The 22,613-nt window shown below is 37.9% G+C and overlaps 1 protein-coding gene across 4 annotated transcripts in view; it reads left to right on the top strand.

The window, feature by feature from the left end:
• INVS (inversin) overlaps nt 1-22,613 on the top strand; it is a 93,519-nt gene that overhangs the window by 65,181 nt on the left and 5,725 nt on the right. For all 4 annotated transcript variants that reach the window (XM_086740507.1, XM_086740506.1, XM_086740508.1 and 1 more), the window contains 6 exons: nt 2,968-3,123; nt 4,623-4,852; nt 6,402-6,508; nt 9,759-9,971; nt 15,597-15,898; nt 17,893-18,697. In XM_086740507.1, coding sequence (XP_086596633.1) covers nt 2,968-3,123; nt 4,623-4,852; nt 6,402-6,508; nt 9,759-9,971; nt 15,597-15,898; nt 17,893-18,697 — 1,813 coding nt within the window. The remainder of the gene's footprint in view (nt 1-2,967; nt 3,124-4,622; nt 4,853-6,401; nt 6,509-9,758; nt 9,972-15,596; nt 15,899-17,892; nt 18,698-22,613) is intronic.

Here is a 22,613-nt window from a genome sequence, read left to right as displayed (position 1 = left end):
GAGGGCTCTGTCTGTCGGCTGAACAAAGGGCTTATTGTGACCAGCTGGCCGAAGAATCCCTTCAGTCACCGTGACTCCATCACAGAAAATTTGGCTTACAAGAAAATATTGAGCACAAAGTGCGAAACAAGATGCCTGCGTCAGAATGAGTGATAGGGGGGTAGAACCGGCCAAGCTGACACAGCAGCTCTTTTTCTATTGTATTGTTATACACACCCCATGTGTCATCTGATGGAGTGGTTTACTGCCTTGCTTTCATAAGAAGTGCAGTACAAAAAACAGAACCTAGAGTTTACTGTGAGGTCAGACCATGAAAACCAGGCCCTTCCAAATGTATGAAGTGGCGGGGATCTCATTCTTGTCAAATCTCTACTGATGGCCACCCACTCGCCTAGCTACTGCAGATCATAGAATCATAGAATGGTTTGGGTTAGAAGGGGCTTTCAAAGGTCATCTTGTCCAACCCCCCTGCAAGGAGCAGGGACATCTCCAACCAGATCAGGTTGCTCAGGGCTCCGTCCAACCTGGCCTTGAATGTTTCCAGGGATGGGGCATCCACAACTTCTCAGGGTAATGTGTTCCAGTGTTCCACCACCCCCAGTGTAAAATATTTCTTCCTTATATCCAGTCTGAATCTACCTCCTTCTATTCTAGAACCGTTACCCCTCATCCTATCACAACAGGCCCTGCTGAAGAGTTTCTCTCCATCTTTCCTGTAGGCCCCCTTTAGGTACTGGAAGGCTGCTATAAGGTCTCCCCAGAGCTTTCTCTTCTCCAGGCTGAACAGCCTCAACTCTCACAGCCTGTCATCATAGGAGAGGTGCTCCAGCCCTCTGTGATCACCTTTGTGGCCCTCCTCTGGACCCTCTGCAATAGGTCTATGTCCTTCTTATGTTGGGGGCTGCAGAGCTGGACACAGTACTCCAGGTGGGGTCTCACGAGAGTGGAGTAGAGGAGCAGAGTCACCTCCCTCGACCTGCTGGCCATGCTCCTCTTAATGCAGCCCAGAATGCTGTTGACTTTCTGGGCTACAAGCACACATTTCGACTCATACTGAGCTTCTCATCCACCAGCACTCCCAAGTCCTTGTCCTCAGGGCTGCTCTCAATCCATTCTCCACTCAGCTTATATTTGTGCTTGGGATTGCCTTGACCCATGTGCAGGACTTTGCTGCTTACAGGTATTTTTCAAGACTGCGATGAGTGCCCCTATGCTTTTTAGCTGCAACAGTTAAACACCAGAGTCATCTTAAAGGCATGATGTCAGTTAATAAGGCAGCACTTCTCATAGTGCATCTGGCTGTGACCCCAGTTCTTGTAGCAAGTGCCTCATTTGTCTGTATCACAGTTCAGTTACTATCACTAATTTTGAGGATCTGTTTTAAGACAGTGCATTTCAGTTGGATTTGAAGAACAGTATGAACAACAGTGTATTTCAGTAGCACCTGTGTAACAGGTTATGCTGGGTTACTGTTTCATAAGCTATGTGAGTGAAGCTGGTACCAGTGGTAAACTGTAGCAGGCAGATACAAAAAGCCTGACTGTTTTGATATGCTGGCTATGGTTCAAGAAGCAGTTCCTTCTAATGTTGTTGGCCTTTGTGGTGTGCCTTTCTGTGTAACGCCTCTGATGGATCCTGACCCTGCCTGTTTTAACATTAAACAAGTAGAGACATGTAGGTACTGTTTACAGCTCCACATTTTGCTTGCTTGAGCAGACTGAGTTCTCACCAAGGATGAATATTTGTGAAATTTCATGGGGAAGAATGTTACACTTTACTAAATGCACATTTATGAATTGCACTAGTTTATATTTTCATTCTAAATTATTTTGATTTTGTCATCTGTGAAATATTCTACATGTAAGGCAGGATGAGAATGTAGATTATCTGATTCGATTGCTGACTATATCAGAAATAATCCAAAGCCTTTTGAAATCAAATTGTAAGTGAAATCACCAATATATGTGTCCTCTGTTGGTTTGAAATCTCATTGCTGTGTGTAGTTTGCCTTTCCTTCAAGAACACAACTGAACTGGTTGTGCTGGCATTTCAGCATTTTCCTCAGTTCCAGCTGACAGTGCCAGCAGGATGCTTTGTTAGCTGATGGCAATATTGGTTACAGGACACTGCGTCTTTACCCCTGAGGTCTTACTCTGCTAAGGTAGCTCTGTGTTATTTGTTAGTTTGAACTCAGCGAAGTCTGCATACATTGAATGATGAGAATGCAAAGAAAACTATGAAGAGTGGGAGTCTGCAGAATCAACTTTGCTTAGTTTTCATAAAACTGGACTTGATAGATTGTAGGATGAGACAAAATGCAGTATCTGGTCTGCCCATCATCTTTTTCTCTTTTCTGAAGAAAATAGGGAGCTGCAGATACTGTGTCAGATGTGATGGCCTTGCTATGTAATTTTGTGTAAAATTTTCTCCAAGTAATTCTGAAAAAAAAACCAGCTGAGTGGTTATCTGGAGTTAGTTTTAACTGAGACAGCTTTGCTTATTTGAAAGAAAAAGAAACTATTTTCAGGAAAACATTGAAGAAATAATGAAAGCTTTTTTTTTTTTCACTGGAAATGGGCAGTTTCATCTCCATTCGGGTCATGTAAGAAATGCCACAAAACAGAGGCAGAAGTAGACCATGTTATGTTCTCTTAATCAGAAGCTGCTAACCTTCCACAAATCATCAGTATAAGCCAATCTTGGTGGCGTTAAGGATAACATTCCTATTTGTACACGTTAAAACCATGTTTCAGGGATACCTGTTTTTCTGCTTATTGGTCTGTTGCTTGTATGTCAAGGAAAGGTGGTTAGTGATCACTTGTTACGATTCTTCAGTTTCTTATGGTTGGAAAGCACTTTTTTTCCACCAAAATTGTTAAAATTAATTTTTATTTTGACTGTTCTAATTGTGAACCTCCAAAACTCATGATCTTGCAATTTCTTTTTTCTACTACTTTATTCTTCTAGCGTTACACGCTGCTGCCCTTTCTGGCCATGTCAGCACAGTGAAATTGCTGTTGGAACATAACGCGCAGGTAGATGCTTTGGATGTCATGAAACATACCCCACTTTTCCGAGCCTGTGAGATGGGACACAAAGAAGTGATACAAACGCTCATTAAAGGTCAGCTGTTATGAATTTGCAAAGCTGTTCAGAGTTCTGGTGCTGCTTTCTGCGGGACTGGGAAATAAACAGCACAGCTAAGCAAGAGGTGGGGTAGATAATTACTTCTCTAAAGCGGGTTTTGTCTGTAAATACCCTTTGTGGAGCAGCACTGGTAAATGTGAAAAATTATTACACTGTTGTGCACAATAACTAGAAGAGTTAAATATAACACTTTCAAAATTGGTATAGTTCCTTTCACAGCTCTTTTCTGCTCAAGCCTTCTCGAGTATGTTCTTGTCTCTCAAACCACCTCTTCCCCAGCAAGTCGTTGTTTTTCTTTCTTTTTTTTCTCTCCAGTGAATAAGAACAAATTAAGCTTTTTTCTCTTTTGTAAGAAAGCATTTTTAGGCTTCTTTGAAGACTTTTTGACTATTCAAATGAATTTTTTTAATGAAGATAGCTATCAAAAATCTTAAATCATTAGTATTTTCCTCTGGTTGGTTTTTATAAGCAGTGGTTTATTTGTAAATGGAAATAAGAGTTAACAATGTATACAGTTCTAGGTAATTGTAAAAAGTCTATTGAAGTGGAAGAAGTATGGTGAAACAACAGTGGTATCTTAGATGCAAAACTCCGTCATTTTAGCTTTACAAAAAAGTTCTAAGTAGCTGGAAGCAGTGTTCCTCCTACTTGCAATATTATCCTATTTATGGACAGTTGAAGTATCAAGGCTAACAAGTTGCAAGTTTTCAGTCAACCAATCTTTCTTACTGAAAAGTGTGCTTCCTTCTGTGATCTGCCAGGCATATTTAACCTCCTGCTAAGCTCTCCCTGCCACCCCCTATGTCATTTAGCTCTTGTAGATGCATTAAGCTTGGTTATCAGAATCAGAGTTACGTTTAATTAAATATTTTATGATGTAGATAGTCATTGTTGCTGGATGGTTCAAGTTTTTATATTTGTGAAGTTTTATTTTTGTACAGAGTTCTTACATCTTACATGAGCACATAGAGAAATTAATTATCTGCATAAAGAGTCTTAGCATGCTTGAATTTAAAAAAAATCAAGCTTTTCTCAGAAATAATTCTTACACTGTGAATATTTTATCTTGTCTGCTGTAGCGATTTAAAAAGATATTTCATCTGAAGTCTAATTTTCAAAAGTGATTTTGTTGTTAAGAAATAAACGTTTCACTGAAAATTAATAGACCCGAATCAAATAAAAGCTAGGTTTTTCAATGGCATTTGACAGATCTGGAGATCCTAAAGCATTTGAAAGGGTAGCAGAAGCTTGTAGAAAAGTTAGATGCCCGACCCTCACTGAAACTATTTCGTTCACAATTCATTTTGATTTAGGTTTTAGGATTTGAGTAACAAAGTTGAAGTTACTGTGAGAATTATTTCTCTGAATTGCCAGTTTATCAAATAAGTTCTAGTTGAACATAAACTTGTTCTTTTTTTTTATTTTCGTTCAAAAGTATTTTCTTTTTATGTTCCAAAATGTATTTGTTATTACAGGAGGAGCAAGAGTAGATTTGGTTGACCAAGATGGTCATTCGCCCCTTCACTGGGCAGCCCTCGGAGGAAATGCTGACGTGTGCCAAATCTTGATAGAAAATAAAATCAACCCTAACATGCAGGATTATGCAGGTAGAACACCTCTGCAGTGTGCTGCTTATGGAGGTTACATTAACTGCATGGTAGTGTTACTGGAAAACAATGCAGATCCAAATATTCAGGATAAAGAGGTATGTTGTTCTTCACTGGGCTATTTAATTAACTTCAGAATAACCATAAATCAAAATATTTTCCTTTTCTTCAAGATCATTCTCTCCTCTGGGACACAGAAGCATCTTTGCTGCTGTTCAGCAGGAAAGGAAATGCATCCTGACATAATTTTCCCTATGGCTTTACTTCTAAAGTCTTGAATGAAAAGTGGTGTTTTAATATGCAGCATGAATTGAAAATTCATATTTTTCCATATCACTTTTGACTTTTCCTTGTCAAAGTGTGGTCTTAAGAGGCGTCATATAATCTGATTTCTTAACTTCTAGCATTCTTATTAACAGCTGACCATGGGAATGTGATTTTATAGTCTGTGATGTTGTTCTTCAGCGTAGAGATAGAGCAAGTAAGACACTGCAAGTGAGATTGCACAAGAACTACTTCAATTGCTTATCCACATAAGTTTCCACATATGTATCACTCTTCCAGGTGAAAAGAAAAAAGAACACTGATTAGTTTATATGTTCTTTTGTGCCATTATTCAAGCAGTAAGTGAAATTAGGAGCCAGAACAATTGTGCAACATATAGCAGATTTCTTTGTTATATGACATAATTTCTCAGAAGTTGGTAGAACTCCATCGCTCAAAAGAATTTCACCCAATTTGTTAAACATTTCTGTAGCTATTCTTTGTAGGGCATGCATAATTCCAGGTACTGGAAAAGTGTTTTTTATTATGGGTTCTACAGAGCATGGTGGGGAGATTTTCCAGCCTGCTTCCAACTCTGTATGGCATCAGCTTGAGTACAGTTGAACCCATCAGCTCCACCTATTTCACACAGAGACACTGCAACATGCTTTTCAGCCCTAGGGGTTCAGGGGGCAGCTTGCTAGCACTAAACTCAATGTTTTCTGTGGTATCCGGCCTTCTAGGTATTTCCTGCATTTGGAGTTCAAAAAAGCAAGAGTCAGACAAGAGGCATGGCCTAGAAGTGAACTGAAATGTCTATATTTTGTTGATATTAACAAAGCTTGAGATATTTTGTGTTGTGGTTCTGTGTCCCTGTTCCAAGAATGGTCATATATGAGCTGCCTGTATAGAGTGCAGCTAGAGAGTTGGACTTCTGCTTCATATGGGAGAAACTAGACTTCTGAAATCGAGCTTGTTTTGAAGGCACAGCTGGAGTTTTTCTTTGTTTGCCTGAGCTAATAAGCTTTCCTCAAACTTCATCTGATTTTGAATTCTGAACTAGAAAGGCTGATAAGAGCTGCTTCAGATCTGGGCAGCATAGCTGCAAAGGAAGCAACTCTAGAGCTAGTCTCCCAATGCTGTTTTTCAGCTGCTTTAGATGAAAAAGCACTAGTGTGTTGTAATCTTGTTTAAAAAAAAAAAAAAGTTACTTCACGTTTAAGAGCTGTATTCTTTATTTTAACAAGGAAGTTTATTCGAAGAATTAGTTTGTCCTTCATGTCCAGAAAAGCATTGAATTACAGTATGATTTACAACTTTTATTGTGGTGTGATAGAGTTTGGGCATAATTTGTTTTGTTTTGTTTTGTTCTATTGTTTACAGGGAAGAACTGCTTTGCACTGGCTCTGTAACAACGGCTACCTTGATGCTATAAAGTTGCTGCTTGGTTTTGATGCTTTCCCTAATCACATGGAGAGCAGTGAGGAGAGGTATTGCTTGTCTGAATGCATTATTTTGTAATTTAGCAAAAGTACTACCTGCTGATTAAAATCTTAAGTGTTCTGATATTGCCAGAGAACTGTGATCTTGTGTCTGAAAGGAGTGCTATAATCTTTGGCTTCAGCGTAAGCAGCTTTTCTAATGTGAAAAATCTCTTCTTTAAGAAAGACATTACAATTTCAACTGCTTATACTGTATACTATACAGATATTTCTGCAAGTATTTACTCATTCTAGTCTTGTTTGAAATATTAAACATCTTTTTCATTTATATGAAGTTGACAGTGGACATGTATGGACAAAGGATGAAAAGGCATTTCTGCTGCTGTTGGAGTAGACTGGAATTTTTCTTTTCTATTTGGTAGGAATACAGTGAGAAGAAAGGAAATGGGAGAAATGTAATGTTGTGTTTTAAAATAGTGATTACAAATAACCTGGTGGTTAACTGTATTCTAAAGACCTAGTTAAAAAAAAAAAATGCTCCTAGAATCATAAAGAGACAGTACATTTACATCTCTTTTCTTTGTCTTTCATTGACATATAAATAATAGTTTTATAGAAGTGATTTGGGTTGTGGAGTTTGAATTAGTCACCTGACCATGAAGATAATTACTATTAGCAGAAATTTATAATGCCTTTTTTAGAGTAGATGACCTCCTCATAATTATAAATAAAATTATGATCAGTATGCCATACAAATTTGAATATTACAACATTTAAAATAACTAAAGGACTTCAAAACTCCATATTTTAGTGCTAAATTTGAGACTTCCATACTTATCCCAGTTTTTAATTGCTTTCTTCCTCCATCATTTCTTTTGTTCTCTACTCTAAACCACTCAGATCTCTCTTCCTTTTCTGTTCTTATTTTTTATTGAGAAACACAAATAAAAGTATAAGTAGTTCCTAATTAACTAGTGCCAATGCTCTCTTTAGTAATTTTTGGTAGAAAATTAAATAAATTAAATTACTTCTAATAAGTAAGATTAAAAGCCACTATTTTGCCAGAAAAGAGGCTGCTATTTCCCTTACTTTCTAGAAATGTACTAATGATGCTCAAATTTCAGGAAAAGACCTTAGCTGTTGTTTTACTATAGTTATTCAGTTAGTATCTATTTTGTTTCCCTTCTGGCATTAATTTATGTTCTTATGTATAAACCTAGATTACTCAAAATATAACTGGCAGTATTCTTAATGTTAGCTCTTAAGCACTAGTCCATGTGTAGAACAAAACATCCCCAGTATTTCTAGATTAATCAGTCTTTAAATACAATTCTCCTAAAAATATATATATTGTATATAAAAATTGCACAGTTGTCTTTTAATAAACATCTGCAAAACCTTGTTTAATTGTGAAGAGATCAGAATTTTGGAAAGTGGAAAAACCAAGTTGAGTGTTGTAAAAGTAACCTCATGGTTATGGTTCATCTGCAATTGGATGAAATTGGTTTTTATTCACTAATGTTTTGACCAAACAGTATTTTTTTTCCAATGTACCTGTAGAAAGAAGCTTCCTTCTTCACTTTCTTAGAGTGCAGTATGAGATACCAATTCAAAATTCAAACCTAGTGATTAAAACTAAATAGGTTTGTGACAAGATGGAGCTGAGATTGCATCTAGGATTTTGAGCTACCCTCTTGCTTGCTCAAGTGCTCTTCTGAAGGGTGGCTGGTTTGTTGTTCTTTGCAAATTTATTTTGTATCCAACTTGATATCTTGGGTGCATCTCGTGATGCCAGGCTAGATGCTGCTTGACCAACTTCGTGCTAAATTACATACAATAGCTGATGGCTGATGTTGTCTTTGCATGTGTTCCTGTGAGGCCAGCTTGATTGAAAAGCTATCTGCTTTAGAGATAACCAGTGGAAAAGAAAATTTATAACAGGCTTTGAACTGACACAACAGAGTAATGGCTGGCTGTGAGGAGTGTATGTGAGCAGCCTTGAGTGGGTAGTGTCCAGTCATACAAACCCCTATTCTGATTTCATTTGAGTGATTTTTCACTTTCAAAGGTAGCTCTAATGGAGTTAGAGAATCTACATTTAAGAAGATGAGTCTTCTTGATAGGGATTCATAATATAATACATTGTCTTGGTACGTACATGCTAGTAGCACATTTACTTCAGAATCTTTTGTACCTGTTACTTAAAATATTCAAAACTAGGTGTACTTTAAAAACGTGTATTTCTGAAATGAGGTCCCTTCTGAAGTTCCCATTCCTGGGTTATCAAAAATCGGTATCTCTTTAAATGCTATCAGCAACACACCTTGACATACAAATTTTCATGTTATGTCATTGTCTTTATTCCTGCAGACACTTCAGTTCAGATACTGTTAATCCTTCCATCAAATCATTGCTGCATGGCAAGTCCAATTGTGCTTTCTGTCTGTTTTTCTTTGCTTACCAGCATTGCGTCCTGGCAAGTTACCGTCAAGAGCAGCCCTAATTTTCACAATCACATGCATTGACACTTGCTATTTGATAGTCTTGTATTATATGGTTTTGATTATGGTTTGTGACTGATAATTTTCAGTCACTAAATGTCTTTGCCTAATGTTTCAGTGTTGGTGAGGGAGGTATGTAAATTTTGCTCCTCTGTTGACAATGAGAAACTTGGGAATTTGTTTTAAAAGGGCTTAGGCATCTTTGACTCCGTTAAAAAACAAAGCTATTTAATGTTTTTAGCACCTATGTCCATTTGAAAACAGACTTAAGTCTTCCTAGTGCTTTAAAAAATAGTATTATCCCTTGATGCAGGTGTAATCCTGAAGCTTGGTCAGTCATACTGTCCTCAGTCATTGTTACAGAGCCAAAGTCAGATTTGACAGTAAATCTCTAGAACTTAAATTCATATGGAAACAACATGAAAAATGTTTTAACTTGCCTTTTATTTAGGTTATATTTCTATATGAGATCCTTGAAAACACCTTTTTAGGATTGCTTGCATAAGCAGTTGATACTATGGGTAGGGCTTTGAAGGATTTTGATCATATAGTCTGCCCGCCCTCCCCTTTATGCTAGGAGACTAAAATAAGCCTTAAACATAGTCATGGAGTGTAGAATGAGTAAGACAGGAAAATAATATTAAAAAATTAGTAAAGTGGGCTACTGAAAACAGTGTTTAATCTGTCTTCATTCTAGAAGTTGCCTTATGACACGAGGATGAAGTAAATGCACATTTTGGTTAGAATTCTAGTTCAATGATAATTGTTGTGTTGTTTTGTGTTGTTTTGTTTTTTAGATATACTCCACTTGATTATGCCTTGCTTGGTGAACACCATGAAGTGATTCAGTTCATGTTAGAACATGGGGCTCTGTCTATAGCTGCTATACAGGACATTGCTGCTTTCAAAATTCAGGCTGTCTACAAAGGATACAAAGTTAGAAAGGCTTTTCAAGAGAGGAAGAATCTTTTAATGAAACATGAACAGCTGAGAAAAGATGCTGCTGCCAAGTAAGTCTGAGACCTGAAATCTACTCCAGCAAATAGACTTTTGTCATAAGTTTGTGTGTATCAGTGTATGATTTTATCTGTTACTCATCATTATTTATTGTTCCTCTTAGTAAAATTCATTAAACTGTAGGAAGCATATAGTGGGTTTTTTTCATACACCTATAAATGGAAATTATTTTCTAGATAATCCCAAATTAAATAAAAAGCTTTATATAATACACAAGAATAAGGCAAAGTACCAAAAGCTGAGAAACTAGCATGTTAGCATCAATGAATCTTTACCTGATACTCTGTATGATGATAAAAAGGCTTGGAAAATGTTTGTCATTCTAAGGTAATGGAAATAATTATTGACCTATCAATACTTTGATGTCAATTTTGGGAATAAATTAATAAGCAGATGAAGGGAAAAAAGCAGGAGAAGCCTGTTTTAATAAGGCTTAACTTACTGTTTCACAGGGGAGGTTGTGCTTTTCTAGCAAACTGAACTCCTGGATTTTATTTGCAACTTCTGCCTTGGCAGTATCATTCTCTGCATTTATATTTTCTGCTCTTGAATTAGAGAGTTACCATTAAATCATTATATTAGATTATGGATAACTAACATATGCAATTAAAATAGTTATTTGTAAGATGTGTAGGGTCTTGCTGAGTTTCTACCCTATTTAAATTAGGTAATGTTAGCAAAGTGATGAAATCCTAAAATCCGAAAGTACATAAATGATCATCAAAATACTTTACATGCTTGGGGTTTATCCTTAAGATCCATAATATGAAGAAAACAAATTAGCACTTTGTTTCTCTTGAAGAAATCTGATTCTGGAATGGAAAACCATAACATTCTGTAAAGATTTCTGCATGATTTTGTAGTAGTATTTCTGTAAAGAGGGGTCATATGAATAAAGACACAATGTAATTATTGCACCTAGAGGTATTTTTGTTGCATCCATGTGTCATAGACAAAGTCAGCTGCACTCTGTGCTATTTCAAATTCAGTAGTTTGATGTTCTGCGTAACTGGCCAGTCTGACCTTCATTGGGTTTGAATGCTACTACTATACCAGTTAATACCTGTAAGAACCAAAGCTAGAAATACCAGAGAACTAATCTCTTGCTGACATCTTTAGGTCCTAAATTTGTAACTTGCAGTTCTCCTACTATTTGCCTTTTCTGTTGAAGTCAGTAGAAGTCAAACTCATGCATGGAGAAGCTGCCTTTGAAAATATCCCAATTAGCTTATGTATTTCTTTTTAACTTGGAGAACTCTGCTTCTTGCTGTGTGGTTTCAACTGACTTTACCAAATGAGGTAATTTTATTCTTTGTGATGACAGTAATTTTTAGAAGAATCTCTGATACTCCATCTAGAAGATTAAATGAAAAAGGATTGCCTCATGGAAATTTGGGGATGTTTTTGTAATTGTTTTTCTTTGTGAGTTTCTAATGTACTTTCTGAAACTTACTAAGCTGTTGTTGATTTGTTTGAAAACAATAGAAACAAAGTCTGTGTACCAAATACCGTAAAAACAGAATTAAAATACAACTGGAATATGCAGGCAAATCAAGTTGTCACGTAACAAATTTTATTTAATGGGACTTTATGTTCTGTAATAAACTGGAAGGGACGTTATGTTGTCATCATTCTGCATATTCATCTGTGTATTCCATAGCTAAAACTGGCCAGGGTGTTGCTATGTACAAAACCCAAAAATCTCTACTGATGTTTAAAAATCTGCTCTCCAGATAAAAGTAGACATTATGTGAAAATCCAGAATGATGGTGAACTCCTAGATTGAACCCCCCCTCCCAAACTATTACGGTGTATGTATTTAAAACTTGCTTTGTGATATGTTATTTTAGAGAGTCTCACTAATATAAATCATTCCTAAGTCTGCATGTTTTTAATTACTCTGTTCTTTTTCTTTTTTTTTCTTAACAAAAAGTCAATCAACGTCTCATACCTGTATTATTCTCTGATTCAATGCCTGTGAAATATTTCTGTACAAACATATTGTCCCATGTTGAACACACCTATATCAAATAAATGGTCATTTAGAAAATGAAGATCGATGCAAGCCAAAACAACATGCACACTGTCACTGAGCAAAGAGACAGATCAGGAGACCAGTTTGAGTAAGCAGGGAAGCCATGACAGAGCTCAAGTGCAGAAAGGCAGTCTACAGGACAGGGAAGCAGGGACAGGCTGCAAAGGAAGAGTGTAAAAACATTGCTTGGGCAGGTAGGGATGGCGTCAGAAAAGCCAAATGTGTCTGGAACATAACAAAGAAGTATAGCGGCCTTCCAATACCTAAAGGGGGGCTGCAGGAAAGACAGGGAGAAACTCTTCAGCAAGGCCTGTTGCGATAAGATGAGGGGTAATGGTTTTGAAATAGAGGCAGGTAGATTCAGATTAGATGTTAGGAAAAAAATTTTTACAGTGAGGGTGGTGGAACACTGGAACAGGATACCCAGAGAGGTGGTGGATGCCCCATCCCTGGAAACATTCAGTTCTGAATTTGCTAAGAGAAGACTATATCAAACCAACTCAATTTTCTGTTATGACAAGAATAGCAAATTTTGTGGCCATGGACAAACAGTTGCTGTCATTCAGACTTGCCTGAAGTTTTCTCATGTGCCATTCTCATTAGCAAAGTGGGACAATGTAGCTTGAATTAAACTGCGATTAGATGGGTGAAAACTGCTTGGAAGAACATATGCAAAGAGTAGTTAAATGGTTCAACTTTAAAGTGGAAGTGTATATTGATAAGAATTCCACATAAATCCATTCTGAATCTGATACTATGCAGTATTTTCATTTAAGAAGTAAAATGTTAAATTTCCAGTTGGGACCAAGGCGCATAAGACTTGTAAGCACATTGAAGACTAAAGCAGAAATCAGAATGGTGTTAATTCATAGGACAAAAGCCTGAGGAAAGAATAGATGGTTAGATAAGGACAAATGCATGGCATCACACATTTGACAAGGCCAATCAACATAGGAATACTGGATGGAAATTAACTGTCTTTTTAGCATTTTTGTTAAGGACTATCTGTTAAAAGGTTGTAGTAGATCCTAAGCTGAACGTGTTGTGATTCAACAGTGGCATGCTTTCAAAAACAAACATCATGCTAGATTGTATAGCCAGAGACTGCCATTTATGCAACATGAAATATAACTCCCCTTGGTCCAGACAAAGCTTCAGCAGCAGTAGGAGTGTACCTGGTGATCTATTTTCAGTTGTGATTTTTTTAAGTAACTCTTTTTTTTTTTTGCAAGAATAACTGAAAAAATTGCTCTCCAGGCACATGGACATGTTCTAAATATAAAATGTCCTCCATAGAGTAGATCAAAAAGCAAAGTGTTCTTAATGGAATAGAAAAGGTTGGTTTCATTTTAGCAGGACCAAAAATTCAAAGCATCTCTGTGTCTTGACAAATGCTTAAGGCTGAAACTGTTCCATTCCAGCTGCTAAAGGCTCAGTTTCTGTTCTCTCACTTTTTTTAATGAAATATAAATTTATGACCATTCAGGACAAAATTCTGTTGCAATTAAAGTGGAAAATTTTGGCATGCCAGCTCTGTTATCACAGAGTAGTTTTCTAACTTTAGAGCCAAAATCTGGATACTGCTGAGTTGCCCGAACCTCCTCAGAATGACTGAGAGCCCTTAAGTTAGGAACTTGTCTACTTACTTTACTTGTTCGTGTAACCTAGTCTCTCAACTCAGACAACAGTAAAACTTGGAAATTTTAATTCTGGAAATATCCTTCATTGTAAAACAAACTGTATTTCTAACTAAAGAAAGCAAACCACAAAGGGAGTCTGTTAATCAATTAAGCTCTACTGTGACAATTAGGATGATGGTCCATGAATAGGGACTTTTGAGATCCCTTCCATTTATTATTTCATCAGTTTCAGCTGAAAAATTAGCACACAAACAAGACCTTTTAGAAAAAAATCCCCTTCTTTTCAACTTCTAGTCTTGTGTCATTTCAGTAACTTTACAATTGGTACGTTGCTGAAGTTAATGTTTTGAGTTGATCTGCTCATCCAAAGAGTGCAGGCCACTTGGCCTTGACTGCGTATCACACAACCTCTCTCACACTTTTTCTAATGCCCTGAATGGAGGATACTGGTAATAGACTGCTTGATTCTTGTGAAGAAAGGAAAATGACTATTCTGTGAATAGTAAGATCTGATTTATCAGCTCAAACAGCGGAGTAATGGCAGTGAAATCCATACTGTACTCCAGACAGACATCCCCACATAGTCTATTTGTGGAATACCGATATTATTTGAAACTAGCCACTTTTTACCATGCCAGAGGGACTACTGAACCTCAGGCTGCCCAGAGTGTATTTTTTAGATCAATTAGCAGCTTTTCAGGTACAAAGTTCAATCAGCTGCTTCTGCAGAGCATACTTGATAAAATAGCACTGACAGATAAAGTTAAGGCTTCTCCCTGGCAGCTCGCACTGAAGTGACACAGACTGGCATTGATAGGACTCGCAGGAACTGAGGATGGCATGCTGCATAACTAACCTGTCACCTGCTGTGCTGTAAGCTAATGTGTCAACAGTCTGCAAACTACGTTGTAGCATTGGAAGGGAGTTAAAATATCAGGCAGCTACATGGTACGACATTTACCACCTGTCTGTTCCAAGAGGAGAAGTGTCACTTCATCTCACAACCAGTGCTTAATTTATAAAAACAAATTCAATGGTAGGTAGATATGTAATGTTTGCTATGTGCTATTTGGTTTATTCTGCTTTGTAGGAAAAATAATTTAAAAGCTAAAGGTTAATGACATCCCACTGTAGTTCAAAATAGGCTGCAAAACTTTATTCAGCAGATGCGCCTTTCCTAACCTTGTCCAAAATCTCCACTGTTTAAGAGATGAATGACTTCTTTCATTTTCCAAACCCAAATGTCATAATAGTAATGGCATACTATGTGCACCCAAGTTTTTAATTCACATCTCATATTTTCAATATTTATCATTTGTATAATGTGTAATCCATTCACATAAAATAAATTCTGCAATTATCCACCAATGATAAATATATAGCAGCAAGTTAGTATCTGTAACTAGTTGGAAGTTGCTTTATAATGTCTTTATTAAGTATGACACAGGTAGGTATGAAAAATTATTTTCAAAGACATTATGTCTTCAGGTTTTCTGATTTTCAAATACAGTGCATTGCATTACTGCTTATATTAAAGCATTGTTCATTAATAACTCAAAACACTATTATTAGTATAATGTTTCTTCTCTTCTGACATATTTCCAAATCCTGCTTTTCATTTTTCTATATTTATAAAAACCCCAAGTTTCACTGTTTTAAATAGGAGAGTGTTCTAAAATGAACTGCAGACTGAATAGGCAGCTGGCTTATAAGGACTCGATGTTCATTGGACTGTAGCTGCAAGTCAGTTGTTATTTTGGATCAAGCTGAGACACTTCAATGCAATAGCTGTCCCTTTCTCACACACACACAAAAAAAGCTGATATTATAGTCAAGGTTTTATTGTGGCAGTGTCAGGTTTCTAGAGAGGAATGTGTTCAAGTTAGATATATGCTCCCAAGATTTTGTCTCTGGAATTCTTACGGTATTCACTGTAATTACAGGAAACGTGAAGAGGAAAGTAAGAGAAAAGAAGCCAAGCTGCAGAAAGGGGTGCAGAACGTGGAACAAAATAGGTTTCGAGTACAGCAGAGTCCTGCAAATCGGGAGAAGACTACCAGCATCTCACAGTTACCTAGCAAACCAACTGATATACAGAGTAAGAGACCTCTGTCCCTCAATGCTTCGCAAACTTCACCAGGGAGAAACAGTAGAGGTTCACCTAAAGCTTCTCACAACAAAGGGACACCAAAGGAGAGCTGCCTGTCAGCAGAGCCTCAGAGTGAAGGTCATAAAATCAGGCAAGGTTTGTAATCTTTTTTTGGTTGTCCTGATTATCATTTTTGTCCATGTCTTCGGTGTGTTTTATATATAGGACCTGTTTTTCTATAATTTCTTGTTTTTTCATTATTTAAGCCATTCATATAGGATACAGTTAGATACAGATGATTTTACTCTGTGTGTTCCATCATCTTAAGTAGTCAAAAATACCCATACCTGCAGTGTCTCTAAAAATACCTAAAATATGTGAGAGCAGGTTGCTGGGAGTTGTTCCATTGCTTGCACTGTTTGAAGAAAATGAGATTAAAAATATTTGACATTATCTATGGGATTCTTTGGTTTCTTCTGATCTCTTCTCCACTCAGAAATCCTCTTTCTTATGTACGTTATCTCATTTGCCTTAATTATAGTAGCAACAGAAAAGTTCTTTTTTTTGTGCTCTGTACTTGTTATTGCTTGGTCTTCCTATCTAAGAAAGTTTATTTTAAACTCTAAAGATGATCTAGAATACTTAAATGATGTGTTTTTCCATTCCCCAGTTATCTAGTTGTTCAGTTTGGCAAGTTTTTCACATTCTACTTTAACAACTGGAATGTGTTACCGTAAATGCGTCCTCCATGCGGTACGAACAAACCAGGTAGCGAGTTTTGGTGAGTTCAGAATGACAGGTTGGGAGATCAAAATAGCATTCTGACGGTGCGGGAAATTTTATATGTTTGAATTGACTGTCAAGTCTATACCGTTTTTATTGATGGCACTGGCAATTTTGTACTTGGTTTCGTTAAAAGTGGGGTTATGCCCACAGAAATACTGGCTTCAAAAGGCACATTTTTAAAATTGTCTGTTCCCCTGGTGTAAGAGAGAGGGAATTTCCTTCTTCTTTGTAGGAGATTAAAATAATAGATACAAGTGAATTAATTAAATTATTAATACATTAAAATATATTAAAGTAATAGACTTTTTTCTCCTGTTACAGACCGTACAGGGCTAATTACTCATATGACAGTCATATATAAGGTAGAGTAACATCTCAGCCCATACTGATTTGTCACCGTGATAAATCTTCTCTGTTGGAGACATAATTTATGAAAATCCTGAGTTTCTTCTGTATAATCTGTTAATTTGCCATATTCTGTTATCCAGTCAAGGGAGTATCCAGTAAAAGTGTTACAGTGGTGAAAAATGTAGCATGGTTTTACCAGGTTTTGGACAATCTGGAAGATTTTCTGTGACTTCATTATATCAAAGATATCTTTTTTCTTTTTCCCCTCTTACCTACCTATTAACACCCTGTCTGTTTGCTACGTTTCATCCTGTTTGCTCTGTTTTCTCATTCCCCTGTTAGTTTCCTAACAAAACAGAAGATGGATGGTAGGTGGAGATCTTCAGTTTTGCACTCCAGTCTGGCTTCTGAGTCATGCTCACAAGAGTGTTTAGAAGCAGTTATCACATAGGATTTCTTTTCCCACCCTCGGCTTGGAAAAGAAATCTTGCAGCAAGGGAAAAATGAGAAGGACTTCATGTTTTCATTTAGGATGTCAAGGAATGTACTGAGAAGCCAAGCGCTCTGGGTTTCCTGGGTCAGTGGGTTACTCTGTCTGCCATCACGTGCCAGGATGCAGAAATTTAGCACATAAGCTTGAAACAGGGAAGGTCTGTTATTGTGTCTTCACTGGAAGAAACAGATGTGTTCATGGGGCTGCATTCCTGCACCATGGGGTGAGCTTGTTTCTTTGAAGAAAACCAGTATTTTCAGGTAGGTGAAGAAATAGTTTCCCCTTGTGACTTTTTTAGACATCTAACTCAAAAATACTTATAGAATAGTAAGCAAATGAAGAAGTTTGGGATTGTACTGCTACAGCCAATCATGTCCTCTTCTGATTCTTTCAGCTTATAGAATTTTTTCATTTAAGTAAATCCTAGTGTGCCTCAAAGGTAACTGAGCAAAAAAATTAGAGACATAAACTATGCTTTGCTGGATCAGAAACTGAATGTTGGTTTCCATTTCTCTGTCTAAAGATTCATTGAGGAAACACATCAAGAGCAAGTCAAGTTGTATTCATTTCCATTGTGGCAAAGCAAAAGAGGGAACGAAAGTTGAAGTGAAACATCAGGTTGCAGCTACTACAGAACTGGATGGAGAAAAGCACAAGGAGCGCACCATCGAGGCAACGGGTACTTGTGCTCGGAGGAGCAGGAGGCATGCTTCTGCTTGTAGGACTGCTAGCGCTGGGGAAAAATTAAGAGATCAGAGTCAGTCTTCATCTGGCAACAGGGACCATTGTGAAGGAACGGCTGTGTTCTTCTGCAACGTCAGTTGTACCGGTGGAATTGCGAGAAACTCAAAGCAGTGTGAAGCTGCTTCCAAAGCCAAAAGGCATCAGCAGAAATCCAGAAATAAAGAGGTAAATGATGAGCGATGTTCACCAGCTGGCTCTAGTAGACCGGGAAGTGCCAAAACAGTATTTGTAAACAGCAGAAATGGCAGCATGCATGCTGTAGAACAAACTAACAAAGGGGGAGATAACAAATTAGCAGAAAAGACCTCCCCTTTATTGCCTGCTGAGGCAGAGCCTACCAGAACTGTGCCAAGAAACCCAGCATCATGTTCTGCTCCCGATGACAGTTTGAACTCGGAAAAAACGTGTGTAATTGGATCCCGGAATGCAGATGATCAATTATGTTCTGTCACATGGCAAAGTACAAATATTGAACTGATCCCTTTAGAGATTCGAATGCAGATAATAGAAAAAGAAAGAAAAAGAAAAGAGCTGTTTCGGAAGAAGAACTATGCTGCTACAGTCATACAGAGGACATGGAGAAGGTAAGACTACTGTTTCAGTAGCTAGAGAAGAGTGAGATACAATTAGGTGTAAATTAAATTAGGCTTGTTAGCAATGCACTTTATTTGGTCTTTTTACTTACAACATTACAAGTGCTAAACCAGGAATTTAATAATCTTTCACCAAACAATGGAAGTGAGTTGCAGTCACCTAGAATTACATTAGTAACTTCATAAAAAGTGCAAAGTAAGTGATGACTTCTGATAATTAGAGAAGTTAGTAAAATTCTATTTCAAGCACTGATATGTCTTCAGAGAGGGCTGATCAAGATTTGCCTAAGCCTAGAGTTCACTGCTGTCGTGTTCATTAGCAAACTTGCACATGTAGGGATATAGGGTTTTTCCTTAAAAGATTTTTGTAACCAGATCGTTCACCACCATTTCCTGACACACCTGAAATTGTATCCTGACCTGACTTTTCATTGGTTAACCAAACCAGAAGAGATTTGGAAGCTCGGGTGGAGTTCATTGCCAAAATTTGAAGCTAACTGGAATAACTCGATTCAGCAGGAATGGCTGCTCTGCAGAAGCAGCAGACAGGAGAGAGCGAGATGTCCCAGTGTTTGCTTTCCATGGCATCCTGCTTTCATGAATGCATGAGTTTCCACCTCAGAAATACAGTCATTCTTGATATATGCGCTTCTTTAATATTTAATTTCTTACCAAAATTGACAGCAAGAGTATGGCAGCTGTAGGTGAAGCATATAATATGTAAAATTCTCATTTCCTGTTTTTTACTGAAATTTTCTTCAGTTTTTGTGTGGATGCAGAAAACTATAAATTGCTGATTGTTACTAATAACTGATCTTTCCAGATCTCTCGCTATCTTAGCAGTTTCATATATGTTCTAATATTTCTTATATTTCTAATAGTATTAAATTAAAGGAAAAAAACAAAGAAGTTCCTTTGAGAACTTGATTCTCACACCCTATGGTATAGTTCAGGAGTGATGCAAGAATTGTTCCACCAACCAAACTGTATCAGAGAGAGCAGCTGGTGGAAGTCTGGGAGCATATAGAGGGTAGTAGTGGCCTTTATACTCGTCCCTGGGAAACCTGCAAGTTTCCTGCAAGAGCAGAATCGGATCTTAATGCCCAACTGCCTGCAGAGTAAATGCGGAGTCACTGGTAGACCTCCCTTCTTCTGGGTCGTGCTGGAAGCTTTGGTTCCCTCACAGACAAATTCCCACGGGCTGTTTCTCCCTACGACTATGCCAAGAGCTGCGTACCCACCGTGTTCCCAGTGCAGGGCAGCGTCTGCATCCAACCTGCTCTGCCACAGCACGGAGCAGAGGGGAGCGCTCGGCAGCTGGAGCAGCAGGCTCTGCTCTCTTTGTCACGGCATCCAGCCGCAGGAGGCAGCCAGCCTGGGCTGTTCAGCCACTCCTGAAACATCCTTTAGGCCGCACTAAGCAAGGCCGGGACCAAAAGTTAAGAGAGGACAGTTCTGAATTGACACTTACTGTACAAGCCTGCTGTTTTGACAAGAAAAGAGCTTTTCACCAAGTACCACGTAGCACTGAAAAGCTAAAAAAAGAGGCATAAGGTTGTGCTGCCTGCCTTCAGTGGTGCTTCCAGGCTTAAAAAAATCACCTGTTTCTTATTTTGCAAGCTGGAATGTTACCTGTGTTCCCTACTGTATGAAACACCAGGGAGCTAAGAGACAAGTAGTACTAGCTGCTTGTTTTGGAATTTTGAGAACCAGTATTTCTCCCGTTGCTTTTCCCAGTTAATTTATGAAGTCCGAAGAAGCCCTGTCTCAGAAAGAGCTGACGCTGCTCATTACTAGGGAGGAGACACCAGACCAGACACCCCATGGTCCGAGCCGGCTGTCCGTTTGTTCCTAAACTGAAATGTGGCCATTTAAACATTTGTGTTGGCTCAGCAAATACTTCTGTTTGCTCCAGCTCTTTTACTGATCAGTCTAAATATTTCCACGCATGCGGTTGGATTTACAGTCCAGTAATATTCCAGGTTATCTCTTCACTGTTTTTGGGATATAAAAGTTACACTGGCTTTTGTGAGTACATTTCTATTTCAGTGAAAGTTAAAATTTTGGAACATAGTATTTTTAATTCTTTTTTTGAGCCCCTTTTTTTGGTGAAAATTCTAACTTTTCTGTACAGTATCACCTATTTCTGTACTTCTGTCATCTTTGCTCTCTGTTTGCTATTTACGACCTAAGTATATGAAACTTGCCTTTCTTGGGAAAATGTTTCAATTCCCACCGTCCACAAACTTTATAAATGTAGTCCTCAAAAGTGTATTCTAAGGTGTGTGGTTTGCCAAAGGTTAATTGCTTATCCTGCTCGTTGAGGCTTACAGGTTCCGTGTCTGGCTCGCTCTCTCGTGAGGGACAGAGGCCTGTGCTGTTCTCTAGGGTCTGCAGTGAGTCCACAGAAACTGGAAATAAGTTTCTTGCTGTCGCTGTTGCTCTCCTGCTAGAGTCAAACCATAATTTTTAATATGTTATTGTGCTACGCATACTTTGACCAGCAGTGGTTTTTAAGATTAGAGCTTCTGTAACAATTATTCTGAATACCATTTGCCAGCTTTGTCACTCTGCACATATATTCCACTTTTCTTTTATATGCAGTAGCTTTGTTGACTAAACATTGGGTATTTTGTTAAGGCACCACATCAGATTCACAGAGCACCGAACTCAGTCTCAATCTTCTTTTCTTCTCGCGAGAACCAGAATGATCTGTTACAGGATAACTGAATGTAAAAAATGTGCACACGCTCTAAAGATAACTGCCTACATCTTCTCAGTGGCGCAGCCTCGCAGTTGTTTTCTTGTTGCTAAAAACTACCAGAAGTTTCGTACAAACGTGAAATTATAGCTGGGTGCAAAGGTGGAGTGCCTGTGAATGGGTCATTTCGCGTATCAGCAAAGGCTTCTGGCAGTAATTACCGAATTCCAAGAGAATAGCTTCCTATTATTTTCTGCTCAAGTATAAAACAGTTCCCTAATTGTTTTTCCTGCAGCGGTATTCACGTAACCCATCCCTAGCTCAAGCTATGTTAGCAAGTCATTGTAATTGTTGCCCCCACCCCCTTCACTTTCTCTTCCTCTCTTACCCCACTGAAAAGTTTGAAGTGACGTGTTATTTCACAAAACTAGATTTTTTTTTTTTGTTCTGTCTCTTAATAATGCTCCCGTTCTGAATTCATATGGGGCTTTGCAGCTTGTAGGCACTGTGGACATTTATTGGTAACATGGAGTTGCTCCCCACCTTTGTTACGTACTTGAATGAGCTGTGTGAGAGTACGTGCCTAAATTCTGAAGCTCCACTATATTAGGATTAAATATATTTGTCCCACCCAGCAAATTTCACAGAGGTAGTTTACTAACCTGATGGAAAGTTTAAAATTATTGGGGCTGTAACTGAGCAGATCATCCCCTTTTGGCATTCTGTTGTGCTTTTATGTGCTCATTTTCTGTATATGGCTCTGTTTTGTTTGAATTACATAGTTCATTGGCTTATGACATATCTTTAAACAATTTATATTTAGCGGTGTTATCTTTTATTTTAATTTAGAACTTGTTGCAGGTGGAGAAACAGAACAAAATCACCTTTTTCTCCCTCCTTCCTCATTCTCTTTACTGGGGCACATCCAGTAGAAGCCTTTTTGAATGCCAGAGCAGATGATGGTCAATGTGTCCTCGCCCATTACCAAAGACTTATAATTAATATTTTACAAGTGTTACTCAGCGCTCATTTGCGACACATTTGTACTGGGAAGATTCAGAGTTAATTGCTAGGCCAGTTAATTGACTTGTCAGTGTGAAATGCCGATATCTGATTGAATACTTATATCTGATTCAAGGAAAAAAAAAAGTAAACAACAACTTGTTGCTGGTGCCATTAGCCACTGAAGTGGGAAGAAGGACAGAT

This window comes from Chlamydotis macqueenii, chromosome 2 (assembly GCF_036417535.1).
Source record: "Chlamydotis macqueenii isolate bChlMac1 chromosome 2, bChlMac1.mat, whole genome shotgun sequence".
NCBI lineage: Eukaryota > Metazoa > Chordata > Aves > Otidiformes > Otididae > Chlamydotis > Chlamydotis macqueenii.
The sequence above is the reverse complement of the archived record's forward strand: the minus strand, read 5'-3'. Positions and strand labels throughout refer to the sequence as shown.